Genomic DNA, 17,066 nt, shown 5'->3' with positions numbered 1-17,066 from the left:
CTGTGGTGATTGATGGCAGCACACATTGTTATGTTCCCTCCACGCTGGCCAGGGACCTCTGTGATGGCACGCTGGCCGATGATATTCCTCCCTCAGCACCTTCTTTTTACAAGGTTGAACCCGCTTCATCAATGAATATGAATTCAATGGCAAATTGCTGATTGCATATTGCACAACAGCCTTTGGAGTTTAGAAATATGATTGACTGTGTGTTCTGTGTGAACAGCAAGATAGGGAATTCAGGAAGAGTGTGCAGGATATTGGGAATTGTGTGTAGTGTTGTGAGAAATGTGTGGTATGGAATGGGAATTTGAGTCTAGAGCAGTAAATGTGCTTGGAGTTCAGCAGGACATGAGTTTCAGGTTGTGCACATTGTGTCTGATGTTCCAATAAATGTGTTTAAACTGTGGCAGGGTGGAGGAGGTGCAGCCACTCAGGCTGATTAGGGCACAGGTGGGCCCAATCAGCCTCTCCACCCTGCCACCCTTCATAAGGCATGGCTGCACAGCAGCAAGGGGCTCCTGTGAAGGTGCTTGTGCACGCGTGTGGGTGGAATCGGATTGCTAATAAAAGGGATTCTGCACTAAACTCTGTGTCCTGTCGGTCGGGCCCCCGTAGCACTAGCCGTGCTACATAAACAATTGTGAAAAACTGTAATGGAAACACTTTCAAACTTGCTAAGATTTAAGGATTGGCTTTTAAGGGTTTTTAAACTCCACCAGTGGGATAGGGACCTTTGGTTTAAGATGATGCTGCAGACTATTTCAGGCCGACGGCACAGAAAACAGGAAACTATTTTTTTTCTTGTTTTTTTTTTGTACCAAGGTCCATCTGAGGTTAAATAGTATAAAATCCTCCTTATTAGACATAAAGAGATGTGTTCCTGTATAACAAATTATAATCAAAAACAGGAAAAAAGTGGCCATTAATCGTCTTTTTCCAGTCGATTAAGAGAAAGAAACATTGTGAAGAAAAACTTCAGTTTAATCTTCACCTATTAATCTAATAATAATAAATCTTTATTGTCCACCTGGGTGGAAATTCGTCTTTGGCTCACCAGGATACATAAAGACAAGGCTTTAAAAATCCTAAATATTTGTTAATAAAAGCTACATCAACCTTTCTTTTTTTTCTACCTGAAGTTGTGATATTCAGATTTATATCCTTATGTTTAGAATTAGTAAAGACCATTGACTTGGATTCTTAACATTCAGAACAGGATGGAGTTTGTACAGCTGAGCTTGTACCCTGTTTGAAGTAAAATGCAAACATTCAAAAGCTGAATGTCATCTGCATAGAAATGAATAGATGATTTTGAGATATCGTCCCCCAAACAATGTAAAACATATTAAATACCGTAGAAGAGGACTCAAAACTGAATCATGGGGGATTACTGTGGGACAAGTTTAAACTTTCAAATTGAAAAAGCCTAATTTCTGTGAATCAGATCATTTGTGAAACAGCCAGCCGTTTTAGGAATATGTTATAATCCACTATATGAAAGGCTTTGGACAAATAAATACTTCACCAGAGCTCATTCTGTTATTCACAACCGTTCAGATAATACTTAGTGATTGTTTAAATACTCTTGTCCATTAAGGAATCCAGGACTGTGGCTCGTGCTGAAAATGTAGAAATAAGCCTATAGTTGCTGAGATTTTGTTTGGCTCTCCTCCTTTGAATTATGGTGAGTAATTTTTAAAAGATATCAGTTTCCATCGAATCTTTTTCAGCACCAGATTTGTCCCTAACTCCTTTGGCAATCACAGATAATTCTGGCTGGTATTTCTTCTATTGCAGTCTCATCTTCTTGAATTCCTGACGGAAACCAGTCCTTGTTTCATTCCCATCCAAAGTGATGCTCTTTGGTCATTTAGCCGAGTTCCCAAGAGAGAGAGAGAGAGAAACGTGGAAAGTCACTGATGATTTGATTGACCCATTGCAGTTGGCGTACAGGTCCAAAAGGGGGGTCCAGGACGCCACCATAACTTTGCTAAACTATATCTATAAGCAGTACTGGAGTTGAGGGGGGATGAGAGGGGATGGCATCCCCCCCTGAAATAAAAACGGTCCAAATCATCCCCCCTGTAAAACTGCCATCCCCACTTTCCATCCCTTATGTCATTTCATCAATGAATGTGGTTTTACTGCTATTTCAACATTTAGAGTCATCACCAGAAAAATAACTTATTTGACAATTTTCACCTGTTTCAAGTAAATTTTCACTTGAAATAAGTAGAAAAATCTGCCAGTGGGACAAGATTTATCTTCTCATTACAAGCAAAAAAATCTTGTTCCACTGGCAGATTTTTCTACTTATTTTAAGTGAAAATTGTTGTTTTTTCCAGTGATGAGTCTTGTTTTAAGTGTAATGAGATTTTTTTACTAAAATGAGACATTTTAACTGGAAATAAGACAAATATTCTTGTTAAGATTTTGAGTTTTTGCAGTGATCCATGTTACTTATCCTGTGAAGGACAGAGTCATATTGATAAGTTCAGAAAAGTGTTTTTTATTGTTGTGTTTTGATGTATTTGATGTAAGCCCAGTGGATATTTAAAGCTTACAGAAGGCTGCATTTAACTGCTGCTATGTCATTCCTGCAGTATTTCTGCAGGTGTTTTGGTCACTGCTATTATTTCTTTGAGTTCCAATAATCATGATCACCAGACTGATGTTTGTCGATTTCTCATCCGCCTTCAATTCAATCCAGCCTCATCTATTAATCCAGAGACTGAGAAACAACTTTGGCCTGAAAGACAGTATTGTTGGCTGGATCTTAGACTTTCTGACTTGCAGAACGCAAAGAGTCAGAGTAAATGGGCAGCTCTCTGACTTATCTGTAACATCTACTGGCTCACCTTTCTCCTCTGTTATACATACTGTATACAAATGACTGCTGTAGCACTTTTGAAAACTGTCACATACTGAAGTTTGCAGATGACACTGTTATAGTAAGCCTGCTGAAAAGTACAGAGACTTCACATGGTCCTGTGTTTGAATACTTTTTGAAATGGTCTGAGGAATCTTTTTTATCTTTGAATGTCTTAAAGACAAAGGATTTGTGTATGGATTTCAGACGCGTGCAGCCCTCTCCTGTAAGAAAAGTGACTGAGGGTCAAGAAGTTGAAATTGATGAGTCCTATAAATATGTAGGCACTATTATTGACAACAAACTGTCATTTGGAAAAAAATACAGACTCGATATATAAGAAAAGCCAGCAGCGCCTTTTTTTGTCTTCCAAAACTCTCTAAATTCCAGGTGGATTCTTCCCTGATGACTATGTTTTATTGTTCTTTTATCAAATCTGTTATCACTTTTTCTTTTATTTGTTGGTTTCAATCTTTGAAAGTCAAAGACAGAAATTGCTCAATAAGGTTGTCAGTCTAAGCAGTAAAATCATTGGGTCGGCGAAACAAACTTTACAAGAACTTTATAACAAACAGCTGATCAAGAAACTCCATGTTGTCTGATTCTCACATCCTTAATAAACAGTTTCAGTTTCTACCATCAGTTACTGCTTAGACTCCCTTTTGAAAAGACAAACAGATACAAAGGCTGTGTCCCAATTCTCCCCCTCGCCCTCGTTTTCTTCACTAACCCTAAATTTTGCGCGTTCCCGTGAAGGTAGTGGTGTCCCAATTCCTCTTTTCACCTAGGGGGAGGGGGCATAACGAGGGCTAGGGGCTGAGAATAACCCCTTCAAATCGAGTGTTTTCACATGCTGACTTCGCGAGCGAGGGGGTATGAAAATTTCCCAGAATTCTTTTCGTCGTCATTTGCGGACTGAATCCAAAAAAAAAACATAGTGGACATTTCTTATTTTTTTGTGAAAAAAATCAATATTTTGAGAAGAATCGCGCCGGAGTAAAGGCTGTTAGGTTACGCCGTAGGCTACGTAAGTTACTCCGTAGGCTCTGCGTTGATTTGACTCGCCGACCGAAGGCAAACAGGCAGACTCGTCTCAGAGAAATAGAGAGAAATAATCCTGTGACTCGTCAGATTTGTTTTGGATGTTTCTGATATAATAGTTTTCAGAAACCACAAAGTAATCCAGCTGTTATCTGGGTAATTTACACACTTTCAGATAAAGTTGCCGAAGATCACGCCAGAATAAAGGGATTTATGGTTCCGCGTTACACCAACGCAGAGCCTACGGCGTAGGTAAGCTCTGCGTCGATGTACGCGGTACGCGATTGATTGGAAAATCTGCTCCCAGGGTGTTCAGAATCGCGGTCACGCACCCACCTGGTGTCTGTCTACAGTCGTCTACTGTCGTCTACTGTGGCTTTCACACAAAACCTAATACCCCTGCCTTCATTATATCTAAGGGAGTGTTATTCTGGCATTTTACTGTGTTGTTTCTGTAGAAGAAAAGGTTAAGATCCTGCTGTTAAGTGCAGTTTTGTGCTAAAATGGGAACTTGAAATGATCCTTTACTGAAAGGAGGAGAAAGAAAAGGCCAGATTTGATAGTAATTTAAAACATTTCTATTAAAGCATGGCAGGGATATAGTCTCACCAGTAGGACTCTGAATGTTGTGGGTAGGATTTGTGGAGGTGTGGACTGGGACAGGTTCTTTTTCAAGGACGAGTTTAGCTGCGAGTGAATGAGCCAGTGGATGAATGAGTCATTCAGCTCTGAGTCCAGTCAATGAAAACACACTTCTCTGCAGAAAAAGAGAGAGACCTCCTCCCTGCGTCATCACCGCGTCACCATCCAGCCAGAAGTTTTCCACACTCCCATCTGTCTGGCTTCCTCCCATCATCAAATATCATCAAACTCACCTCACAAGGTCTCTGCTTCTGAACACAGAACCTTCCTGAATCAGATGTGTCCCTTTTGAAGAGATTACAAGAAACAGAAAGAATCCCATTTCATTTGTGAGCTTGGTTTTGTGAGTTTTATTTCACTCACCGAGGTCACTGTTTGTTCTGTTGTTTTGGCCTTAATGAGATAAAGAACTTAGGTGCCCTCGGTTAATCTTGTTAGAAAAGCTGCAAGGTCAGGAGTTAAATCCCCATAAGAGCAGGCGGTGACAGAGCAGAAGTCACAAAGGTGCACAACAGACGGACCTGGAGCAGCTCATCAAATAAACATTGTTGAACAGATTTATCTAAACAGAGCTGGATGTGCCAGGACGACACGCCCTTGACAGGTCAGTCCCACACTTTCAGTCACTAAATGCATGGAATTGTTTTAAACTAGATTGTAATAAAGTATATCTTCTTTTACAGATCACAACAAATAAAAACCTCGAAATCTGTGCAAAGTCACATGGTGACTTTGCTGTAGAAGCACCATTTGATCAACTTGTCTGCGTATCTGCATACCAAACCTCTGGAGATGGATTCCCTCATGTCCCTGGGTGCTCCCATCAAGCAGTTCACCAGCCGCATGTCGGGGAAAAGCCCCTCGGCCAAGAGAGGGGGCAAGAAGGGCCAGCCTGCGGGCCGGCGGAGCAGCTTCACCCGCAGGAAGAGCGTGGGCCGCAGGAGAAGCCTCCCCTGCCAGAGCCAGAAGGTCCCGGACTCCTGGCTCCGGGTCTACCAGGAGGAGCTCAAGAGAGAGAGGTACATGCACATTTCTTTATCTGTGTGTGTAATGATTGTCAGGTTTTCAGAATCAGAAAGAAGTTTATTGCCAAGTAGTTTAACACACACAAGGAATTAGTTGTGGTGATCGGTGCAATACAAAAGAACAAATGTACAGGACTGTCTCGGAAAATTTGAATATTGTGATTTTCTGTAATGCAATTACAAAAACAAAAATGTCATACATTCTGGATTCATTACAAATCAACTGAAATATTGCAAGCCTTTTATTATTTTAATATTCCTGATCATGGTTTACAGCTTAAGAAAACTCAAATATCCTATCTCAAAAAATTAGAATATTCTGGGAATCTTAATCTTAAACTGTAAACCATAATCAGCAATATTAAAATAATAAAAGGCTTGCAATATTTCAGTTGATTTGTAATGAATCCAGAATGTATGACATTTTTGTTTTTTTGTAATTGCATTACAGGAAATAAAGAACTTTATCACAATATTCTAATTTCTGAGACAGTCCTGTACAACATGTTGGTTTTAAAGTGCCAGAGTAATGAGTCTGTGCAAAGGTGACCTAGGATTCGATTCTCAATTCAACTCAATTAAATTCAATTAAATTCAATTAAATTCAATTCAATTAAATTCAATTCAATTCAATTCAATTCAATTCAATTTATATTTGTTTATTTATTTATTTATTTAAAAGGGACAACGCACATTAATTGACATGAGCACTTGAGTCCATCATGTAAATGTGCCAGATTTAGCCACAGGCTCATTTACATCTGCAGTCCCTGCAGGTTGATGGTATATATAAAAAACTATCGAAAAAGAACACACTAAAAACACTAAAACACAGAGTACAAACAATTAGTAAAACCATGAAACTACGAATAATGACAAACAACATAAATGAAGAACTATAGCACACAAACACATTAGCTCACACAAAAGCACATAAACACAAACAGGTATAAAAAAACAATAACCTGACCCCTATACCAGATTATGACAGCATATATGTATATATATATATATATATATATATATATATATATGGAAAGCTTCTAGAGACAACCTTTGTTGTATTAGACGCTATATATATATATATATATATATATATATATATATATATATATATATATATATATATATATATATATATATATATAGGCTATATATATATATATATATATATATATATATATATATATAGCGTCTAATACAACAAAGGTTGTCTCTAGGAGCTTTCCAGTGACCCAGAACATACTGTACATGACCCCCGGCCCGAGCCATTATTACATAAACAATGGCAGCTAAAGACTCCCCTAGAGAAAAGCCTTAAGAAAAGCTTAGGAATTTAAGAAATAGGATGTGCGTTAATGTGACGATAGGCCGACTGTGTGAAGTCTAAAGTTGTCGGCTACTTTGTTGTGACTCAGACAGACATGGATTAACGGAGATAAGACTGTGTGTCACGTTAATCAGCTACTCGTCCATGTGTCGGTACCATGGATCTATTATGGTCGGTACTAACGCTGCCGTGTCTGTCTGTCTGTCTGTCTGTCTGTCTGTCTGTCTGTCTGTCTGTCTGTCTGTCTGACCGTCTGTCTGACCGTCTGTCTGTCCGTCTGCCCACAGGAAGCGTCAGCAGGCCCTGCTGGCCAAGAAGCACGCGGAGCGGCCCGTGCGCGGGACTCACTTCAGGAGCCACCACTGCCTCCCCAAGGTGCTGATCTGTGGATCAATACTCAAATATCCATACTCCCCATACCAGATCTGTATGCTCTCAAATCCATCCTCAAAGGAAAATATCGTACTTTTGATACTTAGATTTAGATTTTTTTTAGATGTATTTATTTGCACAGTTAAAGGAGCATGAGGCTCCTTTTAAGAAATGAGACTCTCTAGCGCCACCCTTCACCACGACGGCCATCGGGGGTACTGCAGCCAACAGTGAAGCCGGCACGGGAGAACGGGAAGAACGTGCATGCAGCGTCATGTGATGTCACAGCAGCCCAACGCGGGAAATTTGGAGTCCGAATTGCAGCACATTTTGCAGCACACAGCCTGTTCAAGGCAACGGAGAGATACACTAGAGGAATCATTCTTTTTGGTTTGGAACGCTTCATCTGACATTATTACTAGAAAACTTAAAACGTATACAAATTTTTTTCATAAATCCTGCCTCAAGCTCCTTTAAACATTACACAAATAAAAGTAACAACTTTACAATTTAAAGTGCAGGAAGAGGCGAAAACTCAAAGAGCTTATCAGGTGCCTCCACCGATAGTTAACATCAAATGTAATATCATAATTATAAAAACAAAATATACAAATGAGTAGTTAGAAATCTATAGATGATAGAAATAAATGAAAATTACAGAGAATTTGCACAAAAGAAAAATGATCGGATGTATGAATAACGATAAATTAAATACAATTTAATAATTAAGAAACAAAAAAAAAATAAATGACTAAATAACAAACCAAATGAACACAAACAAAAAATAATTTCAAGGAGATTACACAAGACGGTAACATTTTTCAGCACATCCATTACTTATGCCAGAGCAGTTCCATTTACAAAACAAAAATTAAGTGGTGTTTCAGACATCCTTTAAAACCTTGCACAGAGAAGCGTTTTTTTGCTAAATGGGAATAAGTATTCCATAGTTTGACCCCCCTGTACCGTATTACATATTTACCCCTGGTTGTAACACATTTTGGAGGATACTTTTGGTCATTTGTGGTTAATGTATATCATTAAGCGTCTTTGAGATCTTTTAAAAGCGCTATATAAATAAAATTGATTATTATTATTAACAGGAATACAGTGGAAAGTAACTAAACTAGTCAGATTCTGTCAAAATGACACACTGCTGGTAGGAAGTAATTTTTTTTTAAATTTTCATTTTTATAGTAGTTCTTATTTTTGTTTATTATTCTCTTATTTATTTTAATGGTTTTCTTATTTTACTTGGGATCTTTTTTTTTAGATATGGAAACACCTTTTTCAAACATTGGTTTTTCTGTTGTCGTCTGACTTTAAATTAAATAGCCAAATAACAGACTCTGATGTCTTGTATTCTTAAAATACACCAATTTTTTTTTAGATTCACCGGGCACATTAGGTGTTTTTGCATAATGTCTTGGTATCGAATTTGTATCGCCGATACCAGCCTGATTTCATATGATGGAGTATTAGGGCCAAACTAAGAAAAAAAAAAATGGAAATTACGAGAATAAAGTCATAATATAATGAGAATAAAGTCATAAAATTACGAGAATAAAGTCGTAATGTTGCGAGAATAAAGTCGTAATGTTGCGAGAATAAAGTCGTAATATTACGAGAATAAAGTCGTAATGTTGCAAGAATAAAGTCGTAATAGAATAAAGTCGTAAAATTACGAGAATAAAGTCAATATTACGAGAATAAAGTCATAATATTACGAGAATAAAGTCGTAATATTATGACAAAGTCGTACCATTACGAGAATAAAGTCGTAACATTACGAGAATAAAGTCGTAATATTACGAGAATAAAGTCGTAATGTTGCAAGAATAAAGTCGTAATAGAATAAAGTCGTAAAATTCCGAGAATAAAGTCATAATATTACGAGAATAAAGTCATAATATTACGAGAATAAAGTCGTAATATTATGACAAAGTCGTAACATTACGAGAATAAAGTCATAATTTTAGGAAAATATAATTTGAGAACTCTAACAGGAAGAGCATCTTCTCCCTGTGTTAAAATGAGGAATATTGAGCATCTTGTGAAGTTCTATTTAGATATTTATAATATATTTAATATTACTTTATTCTCGTAATTTTACAACTTTATTCCCATATTATGACTTTATTCTCGTAATTTCCTTCTTTTTTTTGTCTTAGTTTGGCCCTTATACTCCGTCGTAATTTTTACTCAATATCGGATCGTAAAGGAAATCGGTGGTATCGTGCATCGTGGTATCGAGCATCAGTAGCAGCAACACTTCAAATTAGACCTGTTTCTTTTGTATGTCCTGATCTCATGATCACCCCCCTCTTCTCCCTGCAGCACACCACGGCTCCCAGGAAACCGGCGGCGGTGAAAGACGACTCGTTCTTCGGAGCGTTCCAGGGCCTGAGCCTGGACGGGCTGATGGGCAGCGCTGGAGCAGCCGGGGTCAGCGCTCCGGCCGGCGGGGCCGATCCCTGCAAAGTCATGTGAGCTGCAACGCTGAGCTGCTGACGAGATTTCCCTGAGAGCTGGAATAATCTCAATAAGACTGTTTAGCAACTTGAAACCCCAAGAGGAACCAGGACTGTATTTCTTTAACTGATATTGTGGCATGGTCTTGACTTTTTTTTGTACTGTCTGTGAAGAATGTTCATTTATTTGCCAATTAAGCACAACTGTTTTTTCTCCCTTCTGTAATAAGGTTATAAAAGGATCAAGGAACACTTGCTGACTTGTTTGTTTTTACACACCTCAGCTTCACTTGGTAGGATTTAAATCCAAACCAGAAACTATAGGCAGGTAGAACGTGTTTTTATTCATTTTCAAAACACACTATATCAGTGTTCTTATTTTAATGAATACATTTAAGATGAACTGTAGGGGAATTTGGACATGACAAACCAAACGTGTCTCAGTGCTGCATACTCACAATTATTCACACATTTAGATAACAGCAGGTACAACCTCAAAGCATTTGAACGTAGCGAGCGGTGTACAGGATTAAAGAAAGGATCCTTAAAAATAAAAACCTTTGTGACTTTGGATACACTCAGCTTTGCAGATCACAGAGAAGTAGGCTTGTTAAGACCTTTATTAATGTTAAAAAAAAAGTAAAGAAAAAAAATGAACATCATTTTTCTTCTCAAGTTACATTAGTGGAAGATGCACCATTTCTCTTTCTTAAACAAGGAAGGTATGATTTCTGGCTCCAGATCACAAATATGTACATTAGAAAACCAAGTACAAAACTACATTTGTCAGAAGGAAGCTGTCACATGACGCAGATCCTGACGACTGTGTGATGACAAGTACACAGATGACCAAAGACGACGAGGTGAGGGTACACAGAACAGCAACAAGATTTTTTGTCTGTTTTCTTTTTTTACAAAGTATATTTTTAGTCAAGTCCCCATTTCCGGCATCATTCCCTCTGTTCCATCTTGACTTTTGGGGGCTTGAGGAAGGAGCGGTTCTTTTTCTCCTTGGTCTTTCCTTTAGCCTGGAAGGTCCTCCAGCTATCCACCCGCCCGTCTCTTGTTTCCTGAAATATGTTACAATGAATAAAAGCTTTACATTTTTAAAAAGCCACTTAATTGCTTAAATAAAAGTAACTACAGACATCGGACAGCGCACCTCAAAGTTTTTCTGCCATTCTCTATCCCGCTTTGCCTTTTCTGCCGTCTCGATTTCCTCCTCTCGTGCCCTTTTCCTGCAGGATGAAAAAAAGGAAATCCATGGCTAAATATTTTGTGTTTTAATGACGTTCAAATAAAGTGGATATCTAACATTTAAAAGTTGTATCCAATAACGACCAGTCTGAAAATAAATGTTTGTCTACCTTTCATGCATGTCCTTTGCTTCCCTTTCCTTCCGTTTGATTTCAAGCTCTGCAAACAACTTCATGGTCTGTTTGTACACGGCTTGTTTGAACTGGAGGGGAGAAAAATTCCAGCACCAAATTATGACAAATATTTCATGCTGATATTAACTTGAAGAGCAGTAATCATCTTTATTGAGATTATGATCAATATACCAACAATTGTATTTACTTTTGTACAGGACTGTCTCAGTAATGTGTAATGTAATTAAAAAAAAACTAAAATGTCATACATTCTGGATTCATTACAAATCAACTGAAATATTGCAAGCCCTTTATTATTTTAATATTGCTGATCATGGCTTACAGTTTAAGATTAAGATTCCAAGAATATTGTAATTTTTTGAGATAGGATATTTGAGTTTTCTTAAGTTGTAAGGCATGATCAGCAATATTAAAATAATATTTCAGTTGATTTGTAATGAATCCAGAATGTATGATATTTTTGTTTTTGTAATTGCATTACAGAAAATAAAGAACTTTATCACAATATTTTAATTTTCTGAGACAGTCCTGTACACAAGTAGACATTATGACACCATCTTGTCCTTATTGTGACTTACGAGTTCAGGGTCCTCCTCCTCTACGATCTGTGCTTTCCCCTCTTTCTTCAGCTGTTTCTTTTTCTCTTTTACCTGTTTTGTCAGAAAACATTACGGAAACAAAGCTTATGATTGAAAATGACGAACAGACAAAAGTTATGGATGTTAATTTATTGCCAAACTGAAATGAAAGCACTCACCATGTGTTCCACATATTCTTTCCCCGCATGGACCACATCTAAAGCTCTCTTCTTCTGCTCGGGCTCCAACAGGAGCTTGTAGGCCTTGTCCACAGCTGGGAAACAAAGAGATGTTTTAAATACAATTATGGCATATTAAATGCTCAAATGATTATTGTAACTCTATTTTGCAATATCAGAGGCGTATTTCAGAAAGCAGGTGTGAGGAAACTCCCTTTATTCCCCCCATTTCTAGATACTGAGGTCATTTAAAGATGGGGTTAACTCCGGCCAGTTTCAGACGCTAACTTAAGCAGAGTCTTTTACAATGGTAACCTATTCTGAATATTATTGGGTTGAGAGCAAGTTTTGTTATGGAAACCTTGAATTTCTATCCATCTCATCCTCTTCATAAAGCTGAAACTGGTTTCATTTCATCAGGTATCTAATCATAATGCACATTTTGGAGACGTCTGTGGACAACATGTCCTTTTATTGTTGAAGAGACTATTCAATCTCCATTTGTGTTGGTAAAGTATATAAGACTAATAAGATTGTTCTTAAGTGTAGGCCTACAGGACTGTCTCAGAAAATTAGAATATTGTGATTTTCTGTAATGCAATTAAAAAAACAAAAATGTCATACATTCTGGATTCATTACAAATCAACTGAAATATTGCAAGCCTTTTATTATTTTAATATTGCTGATTATGGCTTACAGTTTAAGATTAAGATTCCCAGAATATTCTAATTTTTTGAGATAGGATATTTGAGTTTTCTTAAGCTGTAAGCCATGATCAGCAATATTAAAATAATAAAAGGCTTGTAATATTTCAGTTGATTTGTAATGAATCAGAATGTATGACATTTTTACATTACAGAAAATAAGGACTTTATCACAATATTCTAATTTTCTGAGACATTCCTGTACATCGCAAAACTTTTTTTTCCCAAATTGGAGTTTTTTTTATAAAATCTGGGAACACGACCTATTAAATACATACTTGCAGACAAGAGGGCCGGCCCTTAAGTAGTTTGTTTTGTTTCCCCCCTCGTAATCTAATAGCTAATTTCTGGCCACAAACTTGCAATAACCATTTCACAGGGTTTTTGGGGGAGCTTCAAGGTTGACAAATCAATATAATTAAGGATTTAAAATAAGGTTTTTAATAGGATCCTGCTGACACCTCTGTGAGCAAAAGGATTTTCCTTTCGGCTTCCCGAATGCGACTGGATCTATGTATGGTACCTATATTATTATCGTAGCACCTTGAATCGTTGATTTGGGATGAAATGTCAATAAAGTGAGTGGCAGCCATGACCCTGATATGTTTGAGTTACCTGCCTGAATTGTTTCTATACTTTAACTGCTTTCAAAGTTGTTTTTTTGTTTTGTTTTTCCCACCATCAGGATTGTACCTGCATAAAAAGAAAATAAATCAGTCTTGGCTACAACACACCTACAGGACTGTCTCAGAAAATTAGAATATTGTGATAAAGTTCTTTATTTTCTGTAATGCAAAAATGTCATACAGTCATTAACAAATCAACTGAAATATTGCAAGCCTTTTATTATTTTAATATTGCTGATTATGGCTTACAGCTTAAGAAAACTCAAATATCCTATCTCAAAAAATTAGAATATTCTGGGAATCTTAATCTTAAACTGTAAGCCATAATCAGCAATATTACAATAATAAAAGGCTTGCAATATTTCAGTTGATTTGTAATGAATCCAGAATGTATGAAATCTTTGTTTTTTTTTGTTTTTTTTTTTTTTAAATTGCATTACAGAAAATAAAGAACTTTATCACAATATTCTAATTTTCTGAGACATTCCTGTACATTTCATCACATGTCACTCTTGTAAAGATGGTTAAATATTTAAAATTACATATTCACTGACCCTACAACCCGCCTCTCTTTCACCACTGCAGCTATGTTACTTTTCCACAGACAGATGTCCTTAAATTTGCCACGTGAAACTCAAAATCCAAATCAAGAAAAGTAGAAAAATCTCTCCCGTTTAATTGGTGTTCCCCTAGTGAATTACTGTAACAGAGCTGCAGCTGTGACATTTTATAGTTGCAGTGCATCTGCTTAAGTCAGAGTCGACAGAAACAACTACAAATCCCTGATCTGAAACAGGAGTTCCTCATGTCAGGATTAGTTCACTTTGTTTTTACTCAGTTTGTTGAACCTCCTTTCTGAAATAGGCCCCAGGATTTTAAGTTATTGACAAACACACACCCACACACATCCAAGACTGATTTTTCAGATTACATCCAACAACATTTAGCTATACAATGGATCCCCTTTGAAAATATACACACAAAACACACATCAGATATGTACACAGCAGTAATTCACCTTCAAAGGCTTTCTGCGCCCGCTCTACATCGCCCTGATTTTTGTCTGGATGGACCAAAATGGACAGCTATACAGATTTGGAAATCAGGATTAGGAATAAAAACCAGAAAATCATGGCTTCAGCTTTAAAAGTCAAAGTCACGCCTTTGATGACAAAACGCATTCAGATGCATTTTTACCGCACGAAATCTTTTCTTCAATTCATCATCTGTAGCATCAGGATCAATCTGCAACACCTGGAAATGGGATTGATATTAAAATCACTTTTTTAACTTCAGGTACTACAACCAACATGTAAAAACATAAAAACACTTGAGATCTGAAATAATGATTGAGTAATGTCAGGTAAGATAAATATTGATATTGGTATAATCAGTACTGGAGTTGAAGGGGATAAGGGGGGATGGCATCCCCCCTGAAATAAAAATGGTCCAAATCATCCCCCCCTGTAAAACTACCATCCCCCCTTTCCATCCCTTATGTCATTTCATCAATGAATGTGGTTTTACTGCTATTTCAACATTTAGAGTCATCACCAGAAAAATAACACCAGAAAAATAACTTATTTGACAATTTACACCTGTTTCAAGTAAATTTTCAATTGAAATAAGTAGGAAAATCTGCCAGTGAGACAAGATTTATCTTCTCATTACAAGCAAAAAAATCTTGTTCCACTGGCAGATTTTTCTACTTATTTCAAGTGAAAATCTACTTGAAACAGGTGAAAATTGTTGTTTTTTCCAGCCAGTGATGAGTCTTGTTTTAAGTGTAATGAGATTTTTTTACTAAAATTAGACATTTTAACTAGAAATAAGACAAATATTCTTGTTAAGATTGTGAGTTTTTGCAGTGATCCATTTTACTTATCCTGTGAAGGACAGAGTCATATTGATAAGTTCAGAAAAGTGTTTTTTATTGTTGTGTTTTGATGTATTTGATGTAAGCCCAGTGGATATTTAAAGCTTACAGAAGGCTGCATTTAACTGCTGCTATGTCATTCCTGCAGTATTTCTGCAGGTGTTTTGGTCAATGCTATTATTTGTAATATATTATATTATTTGTAATCAGCACAAATGATCTGTCCCCATATGATAAAATCCACCATCCCCCCTGATTTCTTTTTACAACTCGAGTACTGTAAGTAGCAGATATATAGTTCGAAGATTTAAATAGAGTAAGTATGAGCAAATAATGCATGAATGTCCTTGTTTTTACCTCAAAAGGGTTTAGATTGAAGTAGGAGGCTCCAGGTCTGAGCAGTCTCTCAATCTGCTGCTTTGAAGTTAATACCGAGTCTCTCTTCTCAATCTGCTTCACCTGTCAACATACACACAAAAATAAATTAAATCCTCGTGAATTCATGCAAAGATCACACCATTAGTCTTCTCCCGAGCACAGGTTGGATTCAGGATTCACACACCGATACTCTTCGTTTTCTACAGGACTGTCTCAGAAAATTAGAATATTGTGATAAAGTTCTTTATTTTCTGTAATACAATTTAAAAAAAAAATGTCATACATTCTGGATTCATTACAAATCAACTGAAATATTGCAAGCCTTTTATTATTTTAATATTGCTGATTATGGCTTACAGCTTCAGTTTAGTTTTCAGTTTAGTTTAGTTTATTCCGGTCTTGACATCACAAAAAAAAATAAAGAATAAAAATGACAACAAGAAAACGAATACACTGATCAAAGAAAACATTACAAAAAATGTCCAATATACAAATAACATCTAGACTGAAAAAGGTGTAGGCTGAAGCAAAGTTTATTATTTGCCTACCCTCAAAAAGATTAATTAAAGTAATGAAATAAAAGCAAGAAGTAAGAGAAAAGACTGCCAGTAAAACAAATTGCCTCCATGGGGATAACAAAAATTCCTCAAGAAATAACAAAAAAATTAAAAGGTGCAGTCTACATGTTACCTTCATCCTTAAAAAATCAAATCAAATCACTAATTAAATAAATACCCAACTCAACATAGCAAGCATCACCACTCATTAATTTGATATAAAGAAATCATCCTTCTTCTCAATGTTTTTTTAAATAAGGTTAAGGTTCTACATAATTTCAAATCCCTATCTAATTTATTCCATACATCCACAGTTTAAGATTAAGATTCCCAGAATATTCTAATTTATTGAGATAGGATATTTGAGTTTTCTTAAACTGTAAGCCATGATCAGCAATATTAAAATAATAAAAGGCTTGCAATATTTCAGTTGATTTGTAAAGAATCCAGAATGTATGACATTTTTACATTACAGAAAATAAAAGGACTTTATCACAATATTTTAATTTCCTGAGACAGTCCTCTACTTTGATGAATCTGACCTTATTTGATCGATCAAGTGTGCTCACCTACTGCACTGCAGCAGACAGCATTACTCAAACATTATTAAAGCTATTCACACCCCTCCAGGCTGCTTTCACTCGGAATGTGAAGGTTGAAGGTTGAAGACAACGCTTGTGGTTTTACAGGAGACAAAAATAGCCAAACTGCCTGCAAGCATTTGAATAAACGATAGCTCCTTGTGATTAGCTGATGCTCCTTGTAAAGGCCTGGTAGCTGGAGAACCAGAGAGCAGTCGCTCAACTAACTTCAGCAACCACAGACATAGAAACCGACGCACACGATGATATAAATGTACTTGTGTTCCGCCATACCTCCGTGTAAAAGTTTTGAAATAATTCATCCGACACACTATGGGAAGACTCTCCCCCCGCTGCCGCCATCTTCGTCCTGGTTTACGTCTGAATTATGGTTCTGCGTTAAATCGACGCAGAGTCTACGACGTAGGGTACGCGGCGACGC

The 17,066-nt window shown here is 36.8% G+C and overlaps 2 protein-coding genes across 2 annotated transcripts; one reads left to right on the top strand and one right to left on the bottom strand.

Moving 5' to 3' along the window:
• The first annotated feature begins 5,013 nt into the window (after positions 1-5,013).
• Positions 5,014-11,282, top strand: si:ch211-81a5.8 (uncharacterized protein LOC560648 homolog). The gene is made up of 4 exons (XM_061742210.1): positions 5,014-5,159; positions 5,239-5,574; positions 7,198-7,285; positions 9,620-11,282. The coding sequence occupies exons 2-4, from the start codon at positions 5,348-5,350 to the stop codon at positions 9,770-9,772; spliced, it is 468 nt and encodes a 155-aa protein (XP_061598194.1). The 5' UTR covers positions 5,014-5,159; positions 5,239-5,347; the 3' UTR covers positions 9,773-11,282.
• dnajc8 (DnaJ (Hsp40) homolog, subfamily C, member 8) lies at positions 10,359-17,057 on the bottom strand. Its single transcript, XM_061742209.1, has 9 exons — positions 16,919-17,057; positions 15,466-15,567; positions 14,430-14,486; positions 14,251-14,317; positions 11,902-11,996; positions 11,723-11,794; positions 11,121-11,212; positions 10,916-10,991; positions 10,359-10,823 (listed from the first exon to the last, which is right to left on the bottom strand). The coding sequence occupies exons 1-9, from the start codon at positions 16,985-16,987 to the stop codon at positions 10,704-10,706; spliced, it is 750 nt and encodes a 249-aa protein (XP_061598193.1). The 5' UTR covers positions 16,988-17,057; the 3' UTR covers positions 10,359-10,703.
• Positions 17,058-17,066: the final 9 nt, after the last annotated feature.

The sequence above is a fragment of the Cololabis saira genome, chromosome 15 (genome assembly GCF_033807715.1).
Source record: "Cololabis saira isolate AMF1-May2022 chromosome 15, fColSai1.1, whole genome shotgun sequence".
Lineage (NCBI taxonomy): Eukaryota > Metazoa > Chordata > Actinopteri > Beloniformes > Belonidae > Cololabis > Cololabis saira.
The sequence above is the reverse complement of the archived record's forward strand: the minus strand, read 5'-3'. Positions and strand labels throughout refer to the sequence as shown.